The sequence below is a fragment of the Rhincodon typus genome, chromosome 10, assembly GCF_021869965.1.
Source record: "Rhincodon typus isolate 14 chromosome 10, sRhiTyp1.1, whole genome shotgun sequence".
Lineage (NCBI taxonomy): Eukaryota > Metazoa > Chordata > Chondrichthyes > Orectolobiformes > Rhincodontidae > Rhincodon > Rhincodon typus.
Window position 1 is genome coordinate 17,008,921 of NC_063341.1, and position 23,864 is coordinate 17,032,784.

General features: G+C 43.7%; 1 protein-coding gene across 1 annotated transcript in view; it reads right to left on the reverse strand.

Annotated features, from left to right (window-relative positions):
* LOC109929875 (potassium channel subfamily T member 2-like) overlaps positions 1 to 23,864 on the reverse strand; it is a 636,785-nt gene that overhangs the window by 168,961 nt on the left and 443,960 nt on the right. Inside the window, exons 21-22 of the mRNA XM_048602052.1 lie at positions 14,514 to 14,615; positions 8,771 to 8,854 (exon numbers count right to left, since the gene is read on the reverse strand). Coding sequence (XP_048458009.1) covers positions 8,771 to 8,854; positions 14,514 to 14,615 — 186 coding nt within the window. The remainder of the gene's footprint in view (positions 1 to 8,770; positions 8,855 to 14,513; positions 14,616 to 23,864) is intronic.

The following is a 23,864-nucleotide window of genomic DNA, read 5'->3' on the forward strand; positions in this document are numbered from 1 at the left end:
TGAGGAAGGGTCACCAGACCCGAAACGTTAATTCTGATTTTTTCTTCACAGTGGCTGCCAGACCTCCTGAGCTTCCTATAATACTGGACATTCCTCCATACCACGAAACAGCAATGATCCAGATGGGAAGTTCAGATCAGGCAGGTAAGATCTGATACTGTGGTCTTTTCTGGCAGTCCTGAGGAAAGAGCACATCCCTCCTCTCCACCACCAGGACCTCCAGGTTCCTGTAGGCAAACTGGAGTGCCAACTTTCCTGTTGGCCATCCCTGGGTCAATTCTTCCCATGCTGCAACTGAGAAAGGCAATTCCTGGCTGGTAGCATTTCAGCTGGTACACAACTGGGCTTTAAACACTGAGCGAAAAGCAGGAAGCCTGTAAGGTCCTTTCTGCTGCTGGACAGTGCAAGACAACATGAAGACAGTGCCTGGAGGCAAGGGGTATACATAATGAGTTGAACAGCAGATAACTCTCTGGAGGTCATGGAGAGAAATCTTCCGTGGAAATTGACACTGAACCAAATCATTGGGGAAAAGTTCAGCCCAGTGGTGAAGGTCTGTGAATCAGACTGGAGGGAAGTATTCAGTGTTGCCCCTCAGGGATGAGCTCTGGGACCCATTGCTCTTTCTGTGCGTGGTGTAGAAGAGGCAGCCAGGTTTTCACATTTTTGAATCCTCAAAGGTGACAGAACTAGCTGGTAAAACTATTTAAAAACAGGATCTTTGGTTTTACAAAAGTAACAACATTATGGTAGTTTGTTAGCTAGGTCCCAATTTGAATTACTGAGTCATAGAGTCATTGAGTTGTACAGCATGGAAACGGACCCTTCAGTCCACCTCGTCCATGCTGAACAGATATCCTAAATTAATCTAGATCCATTTGCCAGTATTTGGCCCATATCCGTCTAAACCTTTCCTACCCATCCAGACGCCTTTTAAAATGCTGTAGTTGTATTGTGTCCAATTTTGTGTCCAATAAGTTGGACGGAAGAGATTTAGGCTAGGCAGCTTTATTAGAATACTACCGAAGATGGTCAAATTCAGTTACACAGAGAGGCTGGAGAAACTTGGGTTGTTTGCCTTTGAGCCGAGAAGACTAAGAGGCGGTTTGATTGAAGCAATGGACAATGAGCAAGTCCCCTGGATCTGAACTCCAGCCCATACCAATATGTGGGTGAAAGAAAGCAGATCCATTTGGGATGAGGGCACTGTCAGGCCAGAAGGCAGGATTTTATGGAGCCTAGAAGAGCACTCGCACAAAAATAATGAGAACCCTCCATCAAAATTGTCAGGTCCTCGACTGATTCTGGATGATCATTGCCTGGACATCAGCAACGGGCAACTGATCATCATTTACCAGTTTAAAAATGATTGCAGTGTAGGGGAGATAGGGAGACTTTTCATTTTAGTCAGGTAACTGCTACAAATTGTAATGCATTGTCTGGAAGGAGATTCAATTGTAACGTGCCAAAAGGGGATTGGAAAGGATTCAGTTGCTGAGCTACAAAGAAAATCCAAGCAATTTGGAACAATTAGATAGCGGTTTCAAAGGACTGGCAGAAAGACAATGAGCTTATTGGCCTCCTTCTGTGCAAGATGGTTCCATGATGGTGGGCGACACGGTGGCACAGTGGTTAGCACTGCTGCCTCACAGCGCCAGGGACCTGGGTTCGATTCCAGCCTTGGGTGACTGTCTGTGTGGAGTTTGCACATTCTCCCCGTGTCTGCGTGGGTTTTCTCCGGGTGCTCCGGTTTCCTCCCACAGTCCAAAGATGTGTGCAGGTTAGGCGGATTGGCCATGCTAAATTGCCCGTAGTGTTCAGGGAGGTAGAGGGTGTATATTAGGTGGGTCATAGGGGGATGGATCTGGGTGGGATGCTCTGAGGTTCGGTGTGGACTTGTTGGGCCGAAGGGCCTGTTTCCACACTGTAGGGATTCTAATTCTAATGATTTTCCAGGTTCTGTGTGTTATGCATTTCACACCCGTTAAAAGCCACAACTGATCAGAAAGTAATATAAGCACTTGTGTACTTTGTCAAATTTGAGTCAGTCATCATTCTCGTGAGCTAGTTGAATGACACACTACTATCAATTGATTTTGAAACTATTAGCTGGGATTGGCAGTGGGAAAGGAGAGGGGAGGTTGGCTGAGTCAATTTTTTCAACCATCTTTCCTAATCCTTATCTCTGGTAGGCCGTAAAAGCTCAGAAGAAATGCATTTAAATTAAACGCTACACATAAATCCAGAGGCACTGACCTCAGCTTCATGCTGCTGAATAAAATCAATTTTTATACCGTGGTGCTGTGGTCTCTGCTTAGTTTTATTACTGTTGCAAACAACACAGATGAAATCCTGCCCTAACAATGAATAAAACTGAATTCATTCCCTCAATGCTGCTTATATTGTATTAAAATGCAATGACTTGCAACATTACTTAATGTTACGTTTTTAAAGAAACTATTACTGTTACAACAAGCTGCTATTGTAATTGATGCACTGTTTGTTTTCTGCTACTGTTACAGAATTTTATTGTCTGCAAGCTAGCAGCATCCAAAGTCAGAAAGAAGCTTCTGCCAATGATGTAGACCTAGGAATCCCAGGAACTGATTTCCCTAATTAATCAACAAGCAAGTCTACTCACCATTAAATATCTCTGGTGTTTAAGGCATGCATCCTGTGACAGTACCTAGAAATCATCCACAATTATCGAGTCACTCCCCCCTCATTGTTCTAAACTCCAGTGAGTACAGACACAGAGTCCTCAACCGCCCCTCACATGACAAGCCCTTCATCCCCAGGACTGTTCTTGTGAACCACCTCTGGAACACCTCCAATGCCAGCATACCTTTCCCTGGATACGGGGGCCAAACTGATCGCAATATTCCAAATGCAGTCTGACTAGAGCCTTATACAGCCTCAGCATTATATTCCTGCTCTTGTATGCTAGCCCACTTGAAATGAATGTTAACATTGCATTTGCCTTCCCAACTGCCAGCTGAACCTGCATGTTAACTTAAGAGAATCCTGAACTAGAGCTCCCAAGTCATTTTGTACTTTAGATTTCTGAGGTCTTAACCTATTTAGAAAATAGTCTACGCCTCTATTCTTCCTACCGAAATACATAACCTCACACTTTTGCACATAGTATTCCATCTGCCACTTTTTTGCCCATTCTCCTAGCCTGTCCAACTCCTTCTGCAGCCTCCGCACCTCCTCAGCACCACCTGTCCCTCCACCTACCTTTATGTCATCTGTAAACTTAGCAACAACGCCCTCAGTTCCTTCATCCAGATCATGTTAAAGCATGACACGTTGTCGTCCCAACACTGACACCTGTGGAACTCCACGAGTCACCGACTGCCATTTTGAAAAAGACCCCTTCATGCCCACTCTCTGCCTTGTGCCAGTAACTCTATCTACCTGCCATTGGGCAGCAGGGAGCCCAAATCCAGCTGCTCACACTAAGATCCGAGCTGTCTTCATAATGGTTCCACTTGTAAAGGGACTGGTACAGATTTATTGTAAACATTTTCCGGGGGAGTGATTTTTTGAGAGCATAAATGACAATCAGTTTTGTGGCAATAACTGGGTTGTTCTTTCAAAGATCCAGTATAGGCACAGTCACTGAAATGGATTTCTGTGCTATATGATTCCATGAACTTTGGGAGTCCTGGTTGTTCCACCAGCAGTCCAGAAACCCTTTCCCACTGGCGTTCATTAGCTTCCTTTCATACATCTTGTCACAAATCATTTTTTATGGCCCCTGTCTATTAATTCTCCCCTTCCTGGCCCTCCACTTTCTCCACAATAGGAGTCACCTCCTTCCTGTTCACAGGTTCCTCACAAAGACAAACAGTTAATGCTGGAAATAGGGCAGCTGAGTTCCTGCTTGTGAAGTCCCAAAGCGGAATATGAGTTGCTGTTCCTGCAACCTTCGGGTGGCGTCATTGTGGCACTGCAGGAGGCCCAGGATAGACATGTCATCTGAGGAATGGGAGGGGGAGTTGAAATGGTTCGCGACTGGGAGGTGCAGTTGTTTAGTGCAAACCGAGCGTAGGTGTTCCGCAAAGCAGTCCCCGAGCCTCCGCTTGGTTTCCCATATACAGAGGAGGCCACAACGGGAACAGCAGATGCAGTATACCACATTAGCAGATGGGCAGGTGATCATCTGCTTGATGTGGAAAGTCTTCTTCGGGCCTGGGATGGGGGTGAGAGGGGAGGTGTAGGGGCAAGTGTAGCACTTCCTGCGGTTGCAGGGAAAAGTGCCGGGTATGATGGGGCTGGAGGGGAGTGTGGAGCGGACAATGGAGTCATGGAGAGAGTGGTCCCTCTGGAAAGCAGATAAGGGTGGGGAGGGAAAAATGTCTTTGGTGGTGGGGTCGGATTGCAGATGGCAGAAGTGTCGGAGGATGATGCGTTGGATCCGGAGATTGGTGGGGTGGTACGTGAGGACGAGGGGGATTCTGTTTTGGTTGTTATTGCGGGGAGGGGGTGTGAGGGATGAGTTGCGGCAAATGCGGGAGACTCGGTCGAGGGTGTTCTCGACCACTGAGGGGGGGAAGTTGCGGTCCTTGAAAAACGAGGACATCTGAGATGTACGGGAGTGGAATGCCTCATCCTGGGAGAAGATGCGGCGGAGGCAAAGGAATTGGGAATAGGGGATGGCATTTTTGCAGGAAGGTGGGTGGGAGGAGGTGTATTCTAGGTAGCTGTGGTAGTCGGTGGGCTTGAAATGGATATCGGTTTCTAGGTGGTTGCCAGAGATGGAGACAGAGAGGTCCAGGAAGGAGAGAGAGGTATTAGAAATGGTCCAGGTGAACTTAAGGTTGGGGTGGAAGGTGTTGGTGAAGTGGATGAACTGTTCGAGCTCCTTGTGGGAGCACGAGGTGGCGCCGATACAGTCATCAATGCAACGGAGGAAGAGGTGGGGTTTAGGGCCAGTGTAGGTACGGAAGAGGGATTGTTCCACGTAACCTACAAAGAGGCAGGCGTAGCTTGGGCCCATGCGGGTACCCATGGCCACCCCCTTTGTCTGTAGGAAGTGGGAGGAATTGAAAGAGAAGTTGTTGAGGGGGAGGATGAGTTCGGCTAAGTGGATGAGGGTGTCAGTGGAGGGGGACTGGTCGGGCCTGCGGGACAGGAAGAAGCAGAGGGCCTTTAGGCCATCTGTATGGGGAATGCAAGTGTATAGGGTCTGGACATCCATGGTAAAGATGAGGTGTTGGGGACCAGTAAATTGGAAGTTCTGGAGGAGGTGGAGAGTGTGGGTGGTGTCACGGATGTAGGTAGGGAGTTCCTGGACCAAGGGGGAGAAAATGGAGTTGAGATAGGTGGAGATAAGTTCGGTGGGGCAGGAGCAAGCGGAGGCAATGGGTCGACCAGGGCAGTCAGGTTTGTGGATTTTGGAAAGGAGATAGAAGCGGGCAGTGCGGGATTGGGGAACGATGAGGTTGGAGGCCGTGGGTGGTAGGTCACCTGAGGTGATGAGGTTGTGGATGGTTTGGGAAATGATGATTTGGTGGTCGGGGGTGGGGTCATGATCAAGGGGGCGGTAGGAGGAGGTGTTGGAGAGCTGGCGCCTGGCCTCAGCGATGTAGAGGTCAGTGCGCCATACTACAACAGCGCCTCCCTTGTCCGCGGGTTTTATGGTGAGGTTGAGATTGGAGCGGAGGGAGCAGAGGGCTACACGTTCTGTGGGGGAGAGGCTGGAGTGAGCGAGAGGGGTGGAGAGGTTGAGGCGATTGACGTCTCAACGGCAGTTGGAGATGAAGAGGTCAAGGGAGGGTAGGAGGCCTTGGGGTGGTGCCCAGGAGGAGGGGGTGTGTTGGAGGCGGGAGAAGGGGTCAGTAGAGGGAGGGTTAGGCTCACGGTTGAAGAAGTAAGCGTGGAGGCGGAGGCGGCGGATAAACTGCTCAATGTCCAAACATGACCGGTATTCGTTGATGTGTGGGTGGAGGAGGACAAAGGTGAGTTCTTTACCAAGGACTGACCATTCATCCTCAGTAAGCGGGAGGTCTGGGGGCATGGTGAAGACTCGGCAAGGCTGGGTGCTATTGTCCCCTCTGGAGCTGCTGGCTGTGTCGAGAATGCCCTCGACCGTGTCTACCGCATTTCCCGCAACTCATCCCTCACACCCCCTACCCACAATAACAACCAAAACAGAATCCCCCTCATCCTCACGTACCACCCCACCAACCTCCGGATCCAACGCATCATTCTCCGACACTTCTGCCATCTGCAATCCGACCCCACCACCAAAGACATTTTTCCCTCCCCACCCTTATCTGCTTTCCGGAGGGACCACTCTCTCCGTGACTCCCTTGTCCGCTCCACACTCCCCTCCAGCCTCACCACACACGGCACTTTTCCCTGCAACCGCAGGAAGTGCTACACCTGCCCCTACACCTCCCCCATCACCCCCATCCCAGGCCCCAAGAAGACTTTCCACATCAAGCAGATGTTCACCTGCACATCTGCCAATGTGGTATACTGCATCCGCTGTTCCCGTTGTGGCTTCCTCTACATCGGGGAAACCAAGCGGAGGCTTGGGGACCGCTTTGTGGAACACCTGTGCTCGGTTTGCACTAAACAACTGCACCTCCCAGTCGCGAACCATTTCAACTCTCCCTCCCATTCCTCAGACGACATGTCCATCCTGGGCCTCCTGCAGTGCCACAACGATGCCACCCGAAGGTTGCAGGAACAGCAACTCATATTCTGCTTGGGAGCCCTGCAGCCCAATGGTATCAATGTGGACTTCACAAGCTTCAAAATCTCCCCTCCCCCTACCACATCCCAAAACCAGCCCAGCTTGTCCCCGCCTCTCTAAACTGTCCTTCCTCCCGCCTATCCTCTCCTCCTACCTCAAGCCCCACCCCCATCTCCTACCTACTAACCTCATCCCGCCCCCTTGACCTGTCCGTCCTCCCTGGACTGACCTATCTCCTCCCTACCTCCCCACCCACACTCACCTTTACTGGCTCCATCCCCGCCTCTTTGACCAGTCTGTCTCTTCTCCACCTATCTTCTCCCCTATCCATCTTCTATCCTCCTCCCCCTCTCTCCCTATTTATTTCAGAACCCCCTTCCCCTCCCCCATTTCTGAAGAAGGGTCTCGGCCCGAAACATCAGCCTTCCTGCTCCTCTGATGCTGCTTGGCCTGCTGTGTTCATCCAGCTCTACACCTTGTTATCTCAGAATCTCCAGCATCTGCAGTTCCTACTATCTCTGAGTTCCTGCTGCTTTCCAACATGTTCTACTCAACTCTCTCAAGAGTTATAGAAGGAGTCTAGAGAAAATTCAGGGTCATGATATGTGGTCAATGAGAGCAGAATTAACTAAAAATTATATAACTCAATTAAAGAGCCAATTTGAGATTTCAGAGCAACTGGATAACAGTAGTATTTAAAACACTGCAGATATATAATGTTATTCTGACCACTAAGCAATTGTAACAATTTATTCAGCAACATCAACAAGGCCTGGTAGAACATACAGTTGCTTAGTTACCAGCCAGGGCTTATCGCAATTATTATTGAATGCAAATTTCTTATGAATTAAAACCAGCAAATAATCACGTTTTTAAGGCACACAAATTTTCACACTTCAGATTTAATAAAGCAATAAAATTTGCCTGTTGGTGATTCTTTCTTTTAAGGGCCAAGATGCAATGTGGGATGCCACCAGGATTGGAAAGTCTAAATGAGGTGGTGAGATCAATCAGCAAGTGCTGTTAAATGATGCCAAATAGACATTAAAGGGAAATCATCTGCCTGATACTTTCTCAAAGTGGATTTTTGGAAGTTTAGTATCCTCAGCCTGCGAACATGCATATATAACAAAAAAGAATTTATCGGCTAAATCCTGACTCGATCAAAAGAAAAGCAGAGAAAAATGAGGAGCTCCAAGGGTTTGTTATCTTTGGTAAGATCAAAAACAGTAATGAGATTGCAAATTCTCTTATTTCAACACTGCATGCGTTTATTGTCCCCACTGTATAGGAGGAAGGTTCAGTGGAGCAGTGACCACAATATTATTAATAAGACTGAAGTACAAAAGGTTGCAATGGAGGGACAGATTAGAGGATGGTAAATATTTTCTTACATTCTATACTTTTGATGCAACACACACATTTGTCTTTCTGTCCATCCTGTTGATTCTGAGTATCCTCAGCCATAAAGGCAAAAATAAAATACTCTTACCAGACCGTAGGGCTGCTCTCTTATGAGAGAGACAGACAACTGGGGTTTAGTTTGACCAAACAGCCATCATACCTTGGACAAGGGGAGAGGCTGAGAAGGAGAGTCCTTCAGAGTAACCTTGGCCGTCACTCTGCATCGCAAACATGTAGTTCAGCCAACCAAACAAGTGACCTGATCCTGAAGGATGAATATTTATGTAAAACTAAATAGTAGGCATGGTTTCAATTCATAGACTTCTGTGTTACGGGCCTAGCACACTTGTGTTGTGCCACTCTGCATGAGATCCTCTGCTGAGCCCACATTTCAAGAGCTATTATTACTTCTCTCATTCTCTTTTGTTCAAGAGTTCCAACTCTCGCATCAGTTCTATATTCTGATTGGCAACACATGAAAAACATAGCTGACAGAGACTTGAAAAATCTAAGCCTCTGATTAGGGATAATTTGAACCACAAATATTCTCGAGAAACAGGGCTTTAACCAATAAAATACCTTAAGCAAGACACAAAACAAATGCTTAATGAACAATTTATACCTTAGGCTTTGCAAGAATGGAAAAACAGAACTTACTGCACAGAGAAATCCAGAACCTGGAGTGGTATCCAGTCCTAAAAGCAGCCTTGTGATAGAGATCATGTAGTCCTTCACAAATGACTGCAAGCAAAATGAAAACAGTCATTCAAATAAAAAGAAATGAATGGAAACACCTACTACAGCAAATTGTTATTTCCTCCGGCAAGCCTAAAAAAGTGTGCTTAACACGAAAAGATAATTGAACTTCCCCAAAACTGGGGAATTCAACAATGACCCCCTTCCATTGTCTACGGATACATTACATACCCATTGTACCAAACTAAAAAGGAATTAATCATATGTGCAGTCAGTCAGATTTCAATACTTTTTGACAAATTACCATGTTGTCAACTAATAAGCAGTATTTCTGCAGTGACAAGTATATTTCCTTCTATTTTTAAATCACAGGAATTCGAGTATTAGTGGCACAGACAGTATGTTCTGCCCATCCCAAAGTGTCCCCAAGAAAATGGCAGATGATATCTTGCCTTCTGGATCTGTTACAATTCATGTGGCGATGCCACCCTGACAATGCCGGGAGAGAGGCATTTCGGGATTTTGATACAGTGATTGTGAAGGAATGGCAATATGTTTCCACATCCAGAGAATCTGGGACTTGGCAAGGAACTTGCAGGTGATGGCGTTCTCTGTGTTTGTAGCTGGTAGCTGTTGTGAACTTGTGAGGTGCTGGCAAAGAATCTTGGGTGATTGGCGCTGTGTATTTTTTAAATGATGTTTGGAAGAAATTAATATCTAAGATACAGTGTCAATATAGTCAACTTGTTTTGTCCTGAATGGTGCATCAAATTTCTGACACTGTTCAAAGTTACTACAACAGGATCAAGAAAATGTGATAACTAATTGTCTGTTTACTTTATCTGAATGCTCGGAGCATTCGAAACAAGGTGGACGAGTTGACAGTGCAAATCATGGCAAATGGGTATGATTTAGTGGCCATTACAGAGACATGGTTACAGTATGGTCATGACTGGGAGTTAAATATCCAGGGTTATCAAACTGTTCGGAAGGGCAGACAGGAAGGTAAGGGAGGTGGTGTTGCTCTGATTTTTAAGGATGATGTCAGGGCGGTAGTGAGAGATGATATAGGTTCTACTGAACAAAACGTTGAATCCATTTGGGTGGAAATAGGAATAGCAGGGAGAAGAAGTCACTGATAGGTGTGGTCTATAGGCCACCAAATAATGTCATCGTGGTGGGGGGGGGAATAAACATAGAAATAGCTAATGCATGTAAAAATGGTACAGCAATTATCATGGGGGATTTTAATCTACATATCGATTGGTCAAACCAGGTCGGTCATGGTAGCCTTGAGGAGGGGTTCATAGAATGCATCCGCGATAATTTCCTTGAACAATATGTAATGGAACCTACGCGGGAGCAAGCTATCCTAGATCTAGTCCTGTGTAATGAGACAGGAATAATTAATGATCTCACAGTTAGGGATCCTCTCGGAAGGAGCGATCACAGTATGGTCGAATTTAAAATACAGATGGAGCGTGAGAAGGTTAAATCCAGTACCAATGTCCTGTGTTTAAACAAAGGAGACTATGAAGGAATGAGGGAGGAGTTAGCTAAGGTAGAATGGGAGCAAAAACTTTATGGTGGGTCAAGTGAGGAACAGTGGAGGACTTTCAAAACGATTTTTCACAGCGCTCAGTAGAAGCATATTCCAGTGATAAGGAAGAACTGTAGGAAAAGAGAGAGCCAGCCATGGATGTCTAAGGAAATAAAGGAAAGTATCAGATTGAAAAAAAAACACATACAAAAAAGCAAAGAGTAGTGGGAAACTAGTAGACTGGGAAATCTTTAAAGGCCAACAGAAAGTCACAAAAAAAGTTATAGAGAAAAGTAAGATAGATTATGAGAGTAAACTAGCTCAGAATATAAAAACAGGCAGCAAAAGTTTCTATAAATATGTAAATCGTAAAAGAGTGGCGAAGGCAAACATTGGTCCTTTAGAGGATGAGAAGGCCAATTTAATACCTGGGAATGAGGAAATAGCCGAGACATTAAACAGTTATTTCGTGTCGGTCTTCACAGTGGAAGGCACAAATAACATGCCGAAAACTAATGGCAAGAAGGTTATAGCAGGTGAGGACCTAGAAACTATCATTATCACTAAGGAGGCAGTGCTGGGCAAGCTAATGGGGCTAAAGGAAGACAAGTCTCCTGGCCCTGATGAAATGCATCCCAGGGTACTAAAAGAGGTGATGGGGGAAATAGCAAATGCACGAGTAATTATTTACCAAAATTCACTGGACTCTGGGGTGGTTCCCGCAGATTGGAAAACAGCCAATGTGACGCCTCTATTTAAAAAAGGAAGTAGACAAAAAGCAGGTAACTATAGACCAGTTAGCTTAACTTCGGTAGTGGAGAAAATGCTTGAATCTATCATTAAGGAAGAAATAGCAAGACATCTGCATATAAATTGTCCCATTGGGAACACCCAGCATGGGTTCATGAAGGGTAGGTCATGTTTAACTAATTTGGTGGAATTCTTTGAGGACATTACTTGCATGGTGGACAATGGGGAACCTGTGGATGTGGTGTATCTGGATTTCCAGAAGGCATTTGACAAGGTGCCACATCAAAGGCTGCTACATAAGATAAAGTTGCATGGTATTATAGGTAATGTAGTGGCATGGATAGAGGATTGGTTGACCAATAGAAAGCAAAGAGTAGGGGTAAATGGGTGTTTTTCTGGTTGGCGGTCAGTGGCTAGTGGTGTGCCTCAGGGATCAGTGTTGGGACTGTAATTGTTTACAATTTACATAGATGATTTGGAGTTGGTGACTAAGTGTAGTGTGTCAAAATTTGCAGATGACACTAAGGTGAGTGGTAGAGCAAAGTGTGCAGAAGACACTGAAAGTCTGCAGAGGGATATAGATAGTCTAAGTGAGTGGGCAAAGGTCTGGCAGATGGAGTACAATGTTGATAAGTGTGATGTCATCCATTTGGGTAGGAATAACAACAAAATGGACTATGTTTTAAATGGTAAAAAATTGCAGCACGCTGCTGTGCAGAGGGACTTGGGTGTCCTTGTTCATGAATCGCTGAAGGTGGGATTGCAGGTGCAGCTGGTAATTAAAAAGGCAAATGGAATTTTGTCTGCCATTGCTAGAGGGATGGAGTTTAAAAACAGGGAGGCTATACTGCAGCTGTATAGGGTCCTGGTGAGGCCACACCTGGAGTATTGTGTGCAGTTTTGGTCTCCTTACTTGAGAAGAGATATACTAGCACTGGAGGGGATGCAGAGGAGATTCACTCGGTTGATTCCAGAGTTGAGAAGGTTGGATTATGAAGAGAGACTGAGCAGACTGGGATTATACTCATTGGAATTCAGAAGAATGAGGGGAGATCTTACAGAAACATATAAGATTATGAAGGGAATAGATAAGGTGGAGGCAGGGACGTTGTTTCCACTAGCAGGTGAAAGTAGGACTAGAAGGCATCGCCTCAAAATAAAGGGAAGCAGATGTAGGACTGAGGTCAGGAGGAACTTCTTCACCCAAAGGGTTGTGAATCTGTGGAATTCCCTGCCCAGTGAAGCGGTTGAAGCTACCTCGCTGAATGTTTTTAAGGCAAGGCTAGATAAATTTTTGAACAGTAAAGGAATTAAGGGTTATGGTGAGTGGGCGGGTAAGTGGAGCTGAGTCTCAAAAAGATCAGCCATGATCTTATTAAATGGCGGGGCAGGCTCGAGGGGCCAGATGGCCTATTCCTGCTCCTAGTTCTTAAGTTCTTATGTTCTTATGTTTCAATCCTATGTTTCTAAATGTTTTAAATAAGACACATTTGCATATTAACCATTACTCTTGTCACTGGATGGTTAAAGCCATTTCAACTGACCAACTGGCGTTTTTGAAGAACCAGATCAACACAGATCAACCAGAACAAAATATGAAATAAATTGTTGTTACATAATAGTTGCTAAACTTTGGTCATCATTTTGGTTGGAGGTAAAACACCATGCCCATAATTAAATAAGTTTTGAGACTATCATCATGTCTTTCTTGTGTGGTTGAGATGAGGATTGGTGTGAGATGGAGTAAAAAAAAGTCAACTATCCAAACACCAGGCCCCTATCTGTGGTCGATGGGAAGAAACTGCGAAGAAATAAAATGCTAACTGGAAATATAAGTTTGGAGACGCAGTATTTCCTGACAGCGTTCCATGCTATCAGATGCCACCATGTAGGGAATGACATAGCTAGGATTTTGTTAGCATGATGTAATAGCTAACATAAAATGGCACATGATATAATTTGTTTTATGTACCTGAGTAAGAAACTCAATGCTTTATTAAATGAAACAATGTAATAATTCATTTATGCATTGTTACTACGTTCCTCAGCAATTTTCTCACCAAAAATCATTTGGAACTGATGAGTTGGAACCAAAGTGCCTTTGCAACACATTTCCCCCAAAGTTAGGAATGCATTGGAAGATCCAGGATTGAAACATGGATGTGAATAAGTTGGATTGTCGGCCTTATGTAACATCACAGATAGCCTGCTGGAGGTTCAGAAACAACAACTGCAATTTAATACCTTCCCCTATGGTGGGAAGAGGGGCCATTTAGACAGGTTGGAAGGTGTTGACTGGAAACCAAGCTGCCCTCCTGCCTCCACTCCAATTATGTCAGTGGTGGGAGGGTTTCTGGGCAGCCTTCTTGCTCTGCCAATTATGAGGTGGGCAATTAATGCAGAGTGATAGTGGAGCCAGATGAGAGCCAACCCACGTTGCTGAACCCCCTCCTTTGTGAACAACCTGTTACCATTGCTTACCTGTGGCCTGGGGTCCAGTTTTATTAGGACTCAAGTTGGTATCGTATTGGCAGCACACTGCATCCCTGATGGCACTGCCCAAAACTAAAGAGCTTCCCGTGTCTCGCTGACCAGCAGCTCTCGGAAACATGCTCCCAGGATCCTTGCTACCAGGGAACGCCTGCCACTGTCCAGTTAAGGGCACGATTGGTAATTAATGTAGCAACTATTCATGAAAAGTGGTGATGTGGCACTAGATCTATAGCTGGTGGGCAAGACCACATTCACCTTCACTAAAGACTGCCCAGAACTTCTGCCTGCAGAAATTGCTGCTCAAAGTGATCTCACGGTAACAAGTTCCAACATTCTTCACTTTCAGGTAGTGTTTGCAGATTCCGAATCCTAATAAATCCTACAAATGGATAGAAATCCAATACCCTTTCCCAAAGGATGCAATAACATTTCATAACCAAGTCACAAATAAATATACAATCATGCAGAGTTTTGAAGAAGAGGTGAAAAGAGTTAGGAATTATCAGGGCTGAGGTATCTGTTTAGCAGCTTGGACAGAGTAACAACAATAACTCTCTGACCAAATAGAGATGGATGGCTTTTTTATCTGTAGAAGGTAAAGTAATAATATCAAAACAAACCTTGTTAGGAGGTTATTTTGACATATGATAGAGTCAAAGACCTTAATCCATTGCTTGGATTGCTCGATTATATTCAGCAGAGTAACAGCATTTTGGACTGTTGATTTATTGGATGAATGTTAAATAAATCTAGATGTCAATCAGTCTGATTAAAAGAACAGATACTAATCTGCAGAGCAGGCATCGATATTTCAGAATTCCTGATTTGGCAATATTCCAAGGCACATTAAGCCGATGCCATTATGCATTAGGTGTGAGCGTAGATTTATTTTATTAATAATAACAATGAAAAAAACGCTACCTGGTACAACAGTGTATCTAGCATGCTGATGCTGAAGACTCTCCCAGCAGCAAATGGTTGACGGAACATGAATGCTAGATTGGAACCTTTTTCACGTTCTTTCTGTAGGAGAAAGAGATCAGACTTGGTTTTTCTTTTAGGCAGAGCAACACTGCCTCTTTCTGGTTAGTGCAAGAATTAAACCACATAACATGTAAAAACTGTTGGTCTTTATTTATGTTGCTAGAATTTCCCATGGGATGAAGAAATTTGCAGAATTTTGTTGATTATCAGTCCTAATTTGGTATGTGTAATTGATTGGATTGTATAAAAATACTTATTTAGCAACACAATGAGCAATTCTATAATTCAGTCAGAGATTATTATGCCCAACTGTATTAAAGGGAAAATTATTTTTACTGTATAGCTTCATTATATTACAGGACTTATTTTATCATTGAAATAATACATATAAATATTTGGCAACAGCTTTTTTTTTTAAATGAAAGGACTGCAGATTACAGCTCTGATACTGTGAAAGAATACAATGGCCTCAGTTTGCATCAGCACCACTCTATATAAAAAAACAGTATTGAATATATTTTGACTGAACACTACATTTAAGGTCACCTTGGGTAGGTGTGAAATCATTGGAACATGTCCATTTTTTTAAAAAAATTGGCCCAAATAAACACATTTACATTGTTTAAACAGGATGGTCACGTACAATTACCTTTCATTATCCAGTCTATACTGCTAACCGTTAAGCTATTCACCTGCGTTGTTCCAACCAGTAAAAAAAACAGGAAATAGGGTATTTGCATCTGCATTACTTTTAATGTAATTGTATGTTTGTAATGTGTAAAGTGATAAATCTGTGAAAATATAGAAATTTTCTTAAAATTACTCATCAGAAAAACAGTAAAATTGAACATGTGAAATAAAAATAAAAATAAATGATTTTAAGATGAGTCTTTTTTTTAACTGGAAAAATCAAACAAATGAGATCGCTGATCATAGTATATCTACAGTATGGAAGCAGGCTATTCAGCCCATCGAGTTCACACCAATTCTCTAAAGAGCATCCCACCCAGACCCAACACTCCTGCCCTATCCGTGTAACCCTGCATTTTCCCATGGCTAATCTATCTAGCCTGCATATCCCTGGACACTCTGGGCAATTTAGCATGGCCAATCCATCAAACCTGCACATCTTTGGACTGTGGGAGGAAACTGGAGCACTCGGAGGAAACGCATTCAGACATGGCGAGATTTTGCAAATTGATGGCTGAGCTAATTCTTTCAATCATTTAGCTGAAATACACAGACTAAGTTCTGAGATTTGATTCTCGGCCTGAGTTAACAACTCGCTACTGGTGTGATGGAGAGCATGCGACAATTAAACTAGGTAGAATGTTGAAATGCACAGTCAAACTGCGTAGAGGTAATTTATAAGTATCATGATCACAATCATAATCTTGACTATTGTGCCCAGGTCACATGAGTGACATCCAAGGCCAGGAAATCATTTGGACAAATACTGAGGTTGATCTTAGTGACAAAGAATTGTCAGGGAAGTCTAGAGAACCACAAGCAGGAATTTAAACTCACTCCAACTGGTGGGTGAGGACCAAGTGAGCACTTGAAATGGAGTTACTCCATTATTTGCTTTCGATTTTCTTTTGAACTAATTTCTTCAGAGAGTGGCAAGTGTTTGCTGGCGTAGATTAGAAAGGCTGAATGGAATATTTCTTATGGTCCTCCACTGACATGGCTGAAGCTGGGGTAGTGGACATATAAAATCCAGTGGCTAACCATCCACCCCTAAACTATCTAAGATTTTACAGGGAATGGAGTGGTGTGAAGCAGACTGTACATCTTTGGGCCTATTGAACCCCATAAATGGTCAATTGATAGCCACATAAGGGCCACCTCCTGTTGGAAGATATATCCACAGCTTGCAATTGGTTGTGTTTGGATCACTTTAGGTAATTTTCTGCCACCAATCCTTTTTGCAATCACAGTCTATGTTGCTTACTAGCATTAAGCAGTGAAGGATTAATCATTGATAAAGCCTTCAGAGGAAAAGGAATGTTCATGAGTAACAAGAAGTGGTCTATTCCATCTTCTTCTCAGGCAGACCCCTGAGACAAAGGGTGAGTTTCTTCCATTCTGGAGCTGTGGGACCTTGAGGTGACTAAACACCCAATGCTAGATCTGCACACTCTGCCAAAGTGGAACAAGTGGCATTTGAAGGGGAGGGATGCTGGGCTTTCATACACTCCTGCGACTGTTTGAGATTGCCCTTCATATCTGCCCATCAGAGATGTTAAAAATGCTTGGCACTCTCACTGATTCTTCTTCTCAGAGATTATATAACGTTGGCCTGTGTTCTCTAGAATTTAGAAGATTAATGGATCATCAGATCGAGGTCTTCAAGATATTAATAGCAAAGACAGGACAGATAAACTATTTCTACTGTTTGGGGATTCTAGAACTAGGGGGATTAGTCTGAGAATTAGAGCCAGTTTGCTCAGAAGAGACATTAGGAAGCACTTCTATGCACAAAGGGTGGTAGAGGTTTGGAATTCTCATCCACAAACGGCAGTGGAAGTAGGATCAGTTGTCAATTTTAAATCAGACATGGATATAATTTGTTAAACGAGGGTATTAAGGGTACGGGCCTGGGGCAGCCATGTAGGCCACAAATCAGCCAAAATCTCATTGAGTGGTGCAATGGGTTCAAAGGGCTAAATGGCCTACTCCTGTTCCTACGTTCTCCAGTCTGGCTGGTTTTGAGCATGAGATTCTCACTGGTTGGTAGACATACTGCATTTTCTCACGGAAACATTCAGGATGTCTTTGAAAATTTGTCTTTGCCCTCCTGGTAACTGTTTCCTGGGTCAGAGTTTGGAGTAGCAAACATGCTTTGGAAGGCCTCTGTCAAGCAGGGAGCAATGTGGCCTACTTAATGCAGCTGATTGATGGTAACCAGCTGCTGTTTTGCTGAGCCAACTTCTCTGGATGAATGGTGGAGCCTGGCACTGCCCATGAAGTGTCCCATGAGATGTTGGGAAATAAAGGTGAGCAGGGACAGGCCCAGAGAAGCACCTGGTGAGTTTTACTGCCAGGTACCCGCTCAGAGTTGCCCATCAGGAATTAGTACCATCTCGTTTCTCACCAGTTCCCAGGAGAATCACAAGCTGAATAAAAATGAGGCGACATTAGTTAATAACGTGGAGTACCTGAATGTGCGTGTGCTCACTGTAGGTCGGTGGGAGAAGCTCTTACAGAGCTTCTGAGTGATCCATTTCAGCCCAGCTGCCTTACACAATACATCACATCCTCTCTGCTGGCATTGCAACCCCAAACAGGAGGCCCCAGTCAAGCAGAAAGCCCGACAGCTTTAGTTGTGTGGTCTGGTTTCTGCAAAGAGGAGTTGGCCTCCAGAATCCATCAGAAGTCCTGCCCTCCTCCCCCAAGATAATCCCCCATTTAACTGTCTTCTCTATCGCCTTGAACCCAGTAGACTCCCATTCCCGGACTTGCTGTAATCCCAGCAGTGCGCACCAATCCCCGCTAACACTCAACCTCTGGCCATCTGATTGTCTGACAGTTCTCTAAGGCAGAGCTTCCTCCCAAGAAGTGGTGTGGGGAGAGAGATAATCACCTTACAGCAATCAAGGCTAGTCTCAGCCCAAACACACACTCACACACACACACACGTACACACTCGCACGCACACACTCACATGCACAGAGGGGACAGGGCCCACAACACCCAGTAAACTCTAGTCCTATGCAACTCCTTCTAATGTACAATTGGAATGCAGTCATCTTAGGCAGTGGGTGAAGACTTTTCTGCATTCTGGCATAAGCCTCAATGTCTAACGCAAATTGGAGCTTCAAGAATATACTCCTGACTGGAGTTCACTGCCCCCACCCACTTTGGTTAAAATTGCCAGCCAGTCAGTGAGACCGCTAAGTGAATATGAAAATGTATGTGACAAAATATGTATTCTTAAGAAGGGACAGAAAAGCAGAATGGGTGCCTGGTGTAATGGGGTCAATATGCACCTCCACTTGGGGCATACTCCACCTATCAATGACTTACCTTGTTGCCACCAGCCTTATCATTCTGCTGCTTCCTGCTCCAAACAACAAAGTCACTGACTGGCAGTGTTCATTGAAGAGTCAGGAGTTAAAATGTCCTGGCTCTCTGACACAAACTCCACAGTTGGGGACCTGTAGTCAGTCCCACTGGGAGTTAAAATCAGCTCTATGGTGTTTTCAGCTTTGAAAGAGGCTACGACACACCAGGGTAGCACACCATAAATCAAGGTCCACTATTCCTGGATCCATATGTTACTGTTTTTTAAAGTACACACATTCCGCCAATTTACCTGATTTTCAGATCAATGTTGATAGAAAGCACAGACCAGCTGTCTGCACTAAACAAGAATTATTATTGAGAAGTATTTAGACCACAGCTACAAGTAATCAAGTATTAACCACTGGTCTATAACACTAGTAACTAAAAATCTAATTCCTCTTAGAAGGTCTTCCCCTAACACACAGAGACAAATAAATAGGAAAAATTGATTATTTGTAGAGGTGGTAAAAGCTGGAAAGTCAGTTCAGTGGTCTCTCTCTCTCTCAATTCTGATGTTGATCTGATCCTACTTTGGCTAGTCAGGCTGTTGTTCCTCAGTTGTCTCTCTCAGGAAGGTTCCACTGGTTTGTAAGATGTACAGAACAATGGAGCCACTTGGAAAATGTCTCTTATTTGTCAATTCAAAAGTCACAGCTCACAGCAGCAAAGGTAACTGGCTTTCTTTAAGTTTACATATAGTTATTTGCAGCAGAGAACAGGCAGTTTCTGCTGAGGAGAACAACAGCACACCCTTCTGTGTCTGTGTTTCTGTAACTTGTTTCCAGTTCAAACCTGCTCAGTCAGCTGAGAACAAATCAGCTTCACCTGTAAACAGTTCCTCGATTCCTGATTGGCTGCACATTGCAGGGACCCACAGCCACGGTAAATAGAGTTCACAACAGGCATCAGTATTAACTCCAAAAATAAAAGGGGGTTTTCATGAGGAGTGGTTGAGCAGTTTTAGCTTTTACTCGACAGAGTTCGGAAGATTGAGAGGAAATTTAACTGAGGTATAAAAGATGCCAACGAGGATTGCCAAAGTAGACAGAGTGTGGGACGTTTAGAACAAGGAGTCATAGTTTTAGGATAAGATGTAGTAGATTTAAAACACAGATGAGGAGAAATAACTTGTCCCAAAGAGTCGTGAACCTGTGGAATTCACTTCTGTCGAGTGTGGTGGAATCGGGGACACTGAAGACATTTATGGAGGGGATAGATATATTTTTAAGTAGCAAGGGCTATAGGGAGAAGGCAGGAAAATGGAGTTGAGGCTGAGATGAGATCAAGCAGGGCTTAATTAAATGGCAGAACAGGTGCAAGAGGCTGAGTTGCCAACTCCTCCTCCTAGTTTTCATGTTCTATTGAATTCCCTGCTGTGAAATTATACAACTATATTGTTAAATCTCTTTTTTTTCAATAAAAGAATGGTTCTTTCTCCTTGCAGACAACAGTTTTTAAAGACACAAAAAGAAAAAACACAGTTCTTACAAAGAGGACAACAACACGCCAATGCATCTATGATAATTAACAATACAGAAAGTGAAAATTGAGAAAATTGCATTCTGAGACTAGGATGAAGGGGCAAAATTTAAAAACTAGCAAATGGCAGAAAGGTGGAATAGGTTCTCAGTTAAAGCATTGAAATGCAGCTATCCTGCATTCTATAGGAGACAGGTGAGGCTGCAAAGACACAGTTTTTGAGATATTCTTCTGTGGATGAATGGTAATAGATCAATTTTTTGTTCCTCACTGTTCATTATCTTGTGGTCCTTGGTCAAAACTGTTACAGTTCTTGTTGCATGTACTGGCACAATTCCCCTCTAGATATACATTATTTCAGGGTCCCCAATGCACAAGAATAGCCACCTTCTAGTCTAACCAGAAGCGTTTTTTTATAAACAATGTAGGGTTTATTGTGACAAAAAACAAAAAATGCTGGAAATCACAGCAGGTCAGATAGTATCTGTGGAGAGAGAGCAAGCTAACCTTTCGAGTCTAGATGACTCTTCATCAGAGTTCAGTTTTATTGTATCTTTAAGCTATTTACATGTTAAGTGGATATAACAATACGTTATCACAGAGACCAGTAGAAAGACTTGTCTGAGGTCTCACTTCCTCAAGATCCTTCCTTAATCTCTCCACTAGTCCGCATGACCTCATCACAATGAGGGATGCTTACAGCAATCAGTCAGTATTCACCCTTTTAGGCCCTTATACAACACCACTCACTAGAAAGGTAGTTGCAAGAGAGAGAAAGAGAAAATATCAATGTACGCGTTGATATGAATAGGATTGAGCTTGGTTACAATGCTCTAATAAACGACTCAGCTGGTCTACACATGCTCTTCAGTTTTCCACACAAATAGAAGCCATTTGCCAGAGGTACTGAAAGATACATAGACCCCAACAGAACCACAGCCCAATATGAATTCATGCCTTAATAAAGGCAGAGGAAATAGAAAATGAATGAGAAATAAAGGAAAATGTTAAATATACCTGACAGAAATTTTACTTGCAAAACAGTTTAACAGTGGAAGGAGAATTAATTTAGCAAAGGATAATCATGGTGTTCAAATATAATTCTTCATAATTAATAGACATCTGAATTAAATAATAAGGACAATGGAAGAAGAACAGAAACACCATTATTATGACTGACACCACATTTTACTGCTCAAAGATGTGACTTTCATCTTTGACAAAACGATTCAAAGGATTTATTTTTCAATCGCACATTCTTCCTGCACCTCAGTGATTGTATTGCAATACTGGCACACAGCATTAAAGGCACAGAGATGAATTTACTAATATGACAAATATTAACCTTGTCACTTACACCAGTACCCGCCAATCCATTAAACAGCACTCAGTGAGCGTGGCAAGGTGACTAATAACTAACAGCAATCATTCATCATGACAAGTACCTATTCTGTACAGACTGTGTAAATTGAAAAAGGGGTAAATTGGATGCCCCACACCACAGATTGCAGGGGCCATACCTGATCAGAACTTTCCTGTGTTGACTGCTCATCAAAGTAGTTGTGATAAGCACCCAGCACTGAATGAGCTGCTGTGGGCCTTCAGGCATGAGAAGCCAATACAAATCTGTGAGAGGTTAGTGCCACTTAAAGCTAACCAGCACAACTTCAAAGTGAGGCGAATCCTGGCGATAGAAGAGGTTGAAACTGCTGAAAGAAAAGTGGAGTATTTGAATGGAGCACAGATGTACTGCTCCAAACTAAAAAGTACACCCCAAGGATTTTGGATGCTGTGCTGGTTTCATTGATGTAAGGGGGAAAGTGAAGGAGAGAGATTCTCTCCCCTCAAGGGATCAAGTGATCCTCCAGGCAAGTACTGAAGTACTGTGGCTGCAGTGGGTCTACATCGCTGTGGTTGTCAATGTCAATATTCTGGCTTGGTTTGCTTGAAAACAGTGTAGCAAGAGGTTTACTGACCTCACAGAATGGTCCAGGTTAATAAATGCATTCTCACATCTTACATCCTACTGATGGCACCATCTCCAGTCACAGCACCCCTCTTAGTAATTACAGACAGCATTTATAAAGAGCACAAAGAGAGGCAGACCAGGGACAGTATAAAAAGAATGTAGAGAGATATGGGCCCTGAGACAAGGTTCAAACAGAACATGGAGAGAAGGTGGAGACAGGGAAAGATGTTCTGTGAAAAATCAGCGTAAAGGCAAAGGGAAACAAAAATTGATTAGTTGGTTTTTTTTCTCATTTCCATTAATTAGTCACATAGTTTATTTGTGACTGTAGTGTTTCTTAAGCTGTAAAGCTTTATCCTTTTTTATATTTGTTCACAGGATGTGGGTGTCACTGGATAGGCCAGCGTTTATCACCCATCCTTAGTTAAAAGTCAGCCACATTGCTGTGGGTCTGGAGTCACATGTAGGCCACACCATGTAAAGATGCCAAGTTTCTATCCCTAAAGGACTTCAGCGAACCAGATGGGTTTTGATGATAATTGACGCTGGTTACATGTTTGTCATTAGGCCAGCTTCTTATTTCAAACTTTTACTGAAATCACATTTCACTATCTGTTGTAGTGGGATTCAAACCCAACTGCCCAGAATGCTATCCCTGGGTTTCTGGATTGCTAGTCCAATGACATTCCCTCTACACCACCACGTCCCTGGGTATTAGAGGTAGCAAGGTTTGTTCATGAAAATACATCAAGGTAAAATAAATGAATTGACACATGATAAAGATGGCAGGGCTGTATTAAATTGAAGCTAATGGATGTCAATGTCTGTGGTTCAAGGAGGTTTGACTGAGAGTCAAAAGCAGGAGGCCAAGCTACATACACTGCGATGCACCAGAAAGGGGTAAAGCTACTTGGATTTTCTATACCAGAAAGCAGTCATGCACCTTGGGATTGGATCGTCTGATATTGTCAGTGGACAGGGATGCGGGGCGTCCAACTGAGAGTAAGGCAGATAAAGGGTTTCAGAAACTACAAATGGAGCAGCTTCAGCAGGTTCAAAGTTCTAAAAGCGGAAAACTCTGGGGAAACTCAGCAGATCCGGCAGCAGCAGTGGAGGAAGAAATAGAACTAATGCTTTGAGTCCAACACAACTCTTCTTCAGGAGTCTGAAGAGTCATATCAGACCTGAAATGTTAACTCTGTTTCTCTCTCTGCAGATGCTGCCAGACGTGCTGTGTTTCCCTAGCATTCTCTGTTTTCCTTTCAGGTTTCCAGCATCTTCAACAGTTTGTTTTTACTTGGTTTGATGTTCCTGCAGTCTGTATGGATGACAGTAGGAAGCAACGAACAGTACAGTTGGACTCAGAAAGCTGCCAGGTTCATGGAGTACGTTCAGGATAATTTCTTAAAGCAAGCAACCAGGGGGAAACACATAGTAGGCAGAGCAATAAGACAGGATTAATCAATAGTAACATGGTAGAGGTGACAACAATCGTAACATGTTAGTATTTCTTGGTCAGCTTGAAAGAATCATAGAATCCCTACAGTGTGGAAACAGTCCATTTGTCCCATCAAGTCTGCAGTGACCCTCTGAAGAGCATCCCACCCAGACCCAGCCCCTTACCCTGTCCCTGCAACTCTGCATTTCTCATGGCTAATCCACCTAGCCTGCACAACACTGGACAATTCAGAGATAGTAGGAACTGCAGATGCTGGAGAATCCGAGACAACAAGGTGCAGGGCTGGATGAACACAGCAGGCCAAGCAGCATCA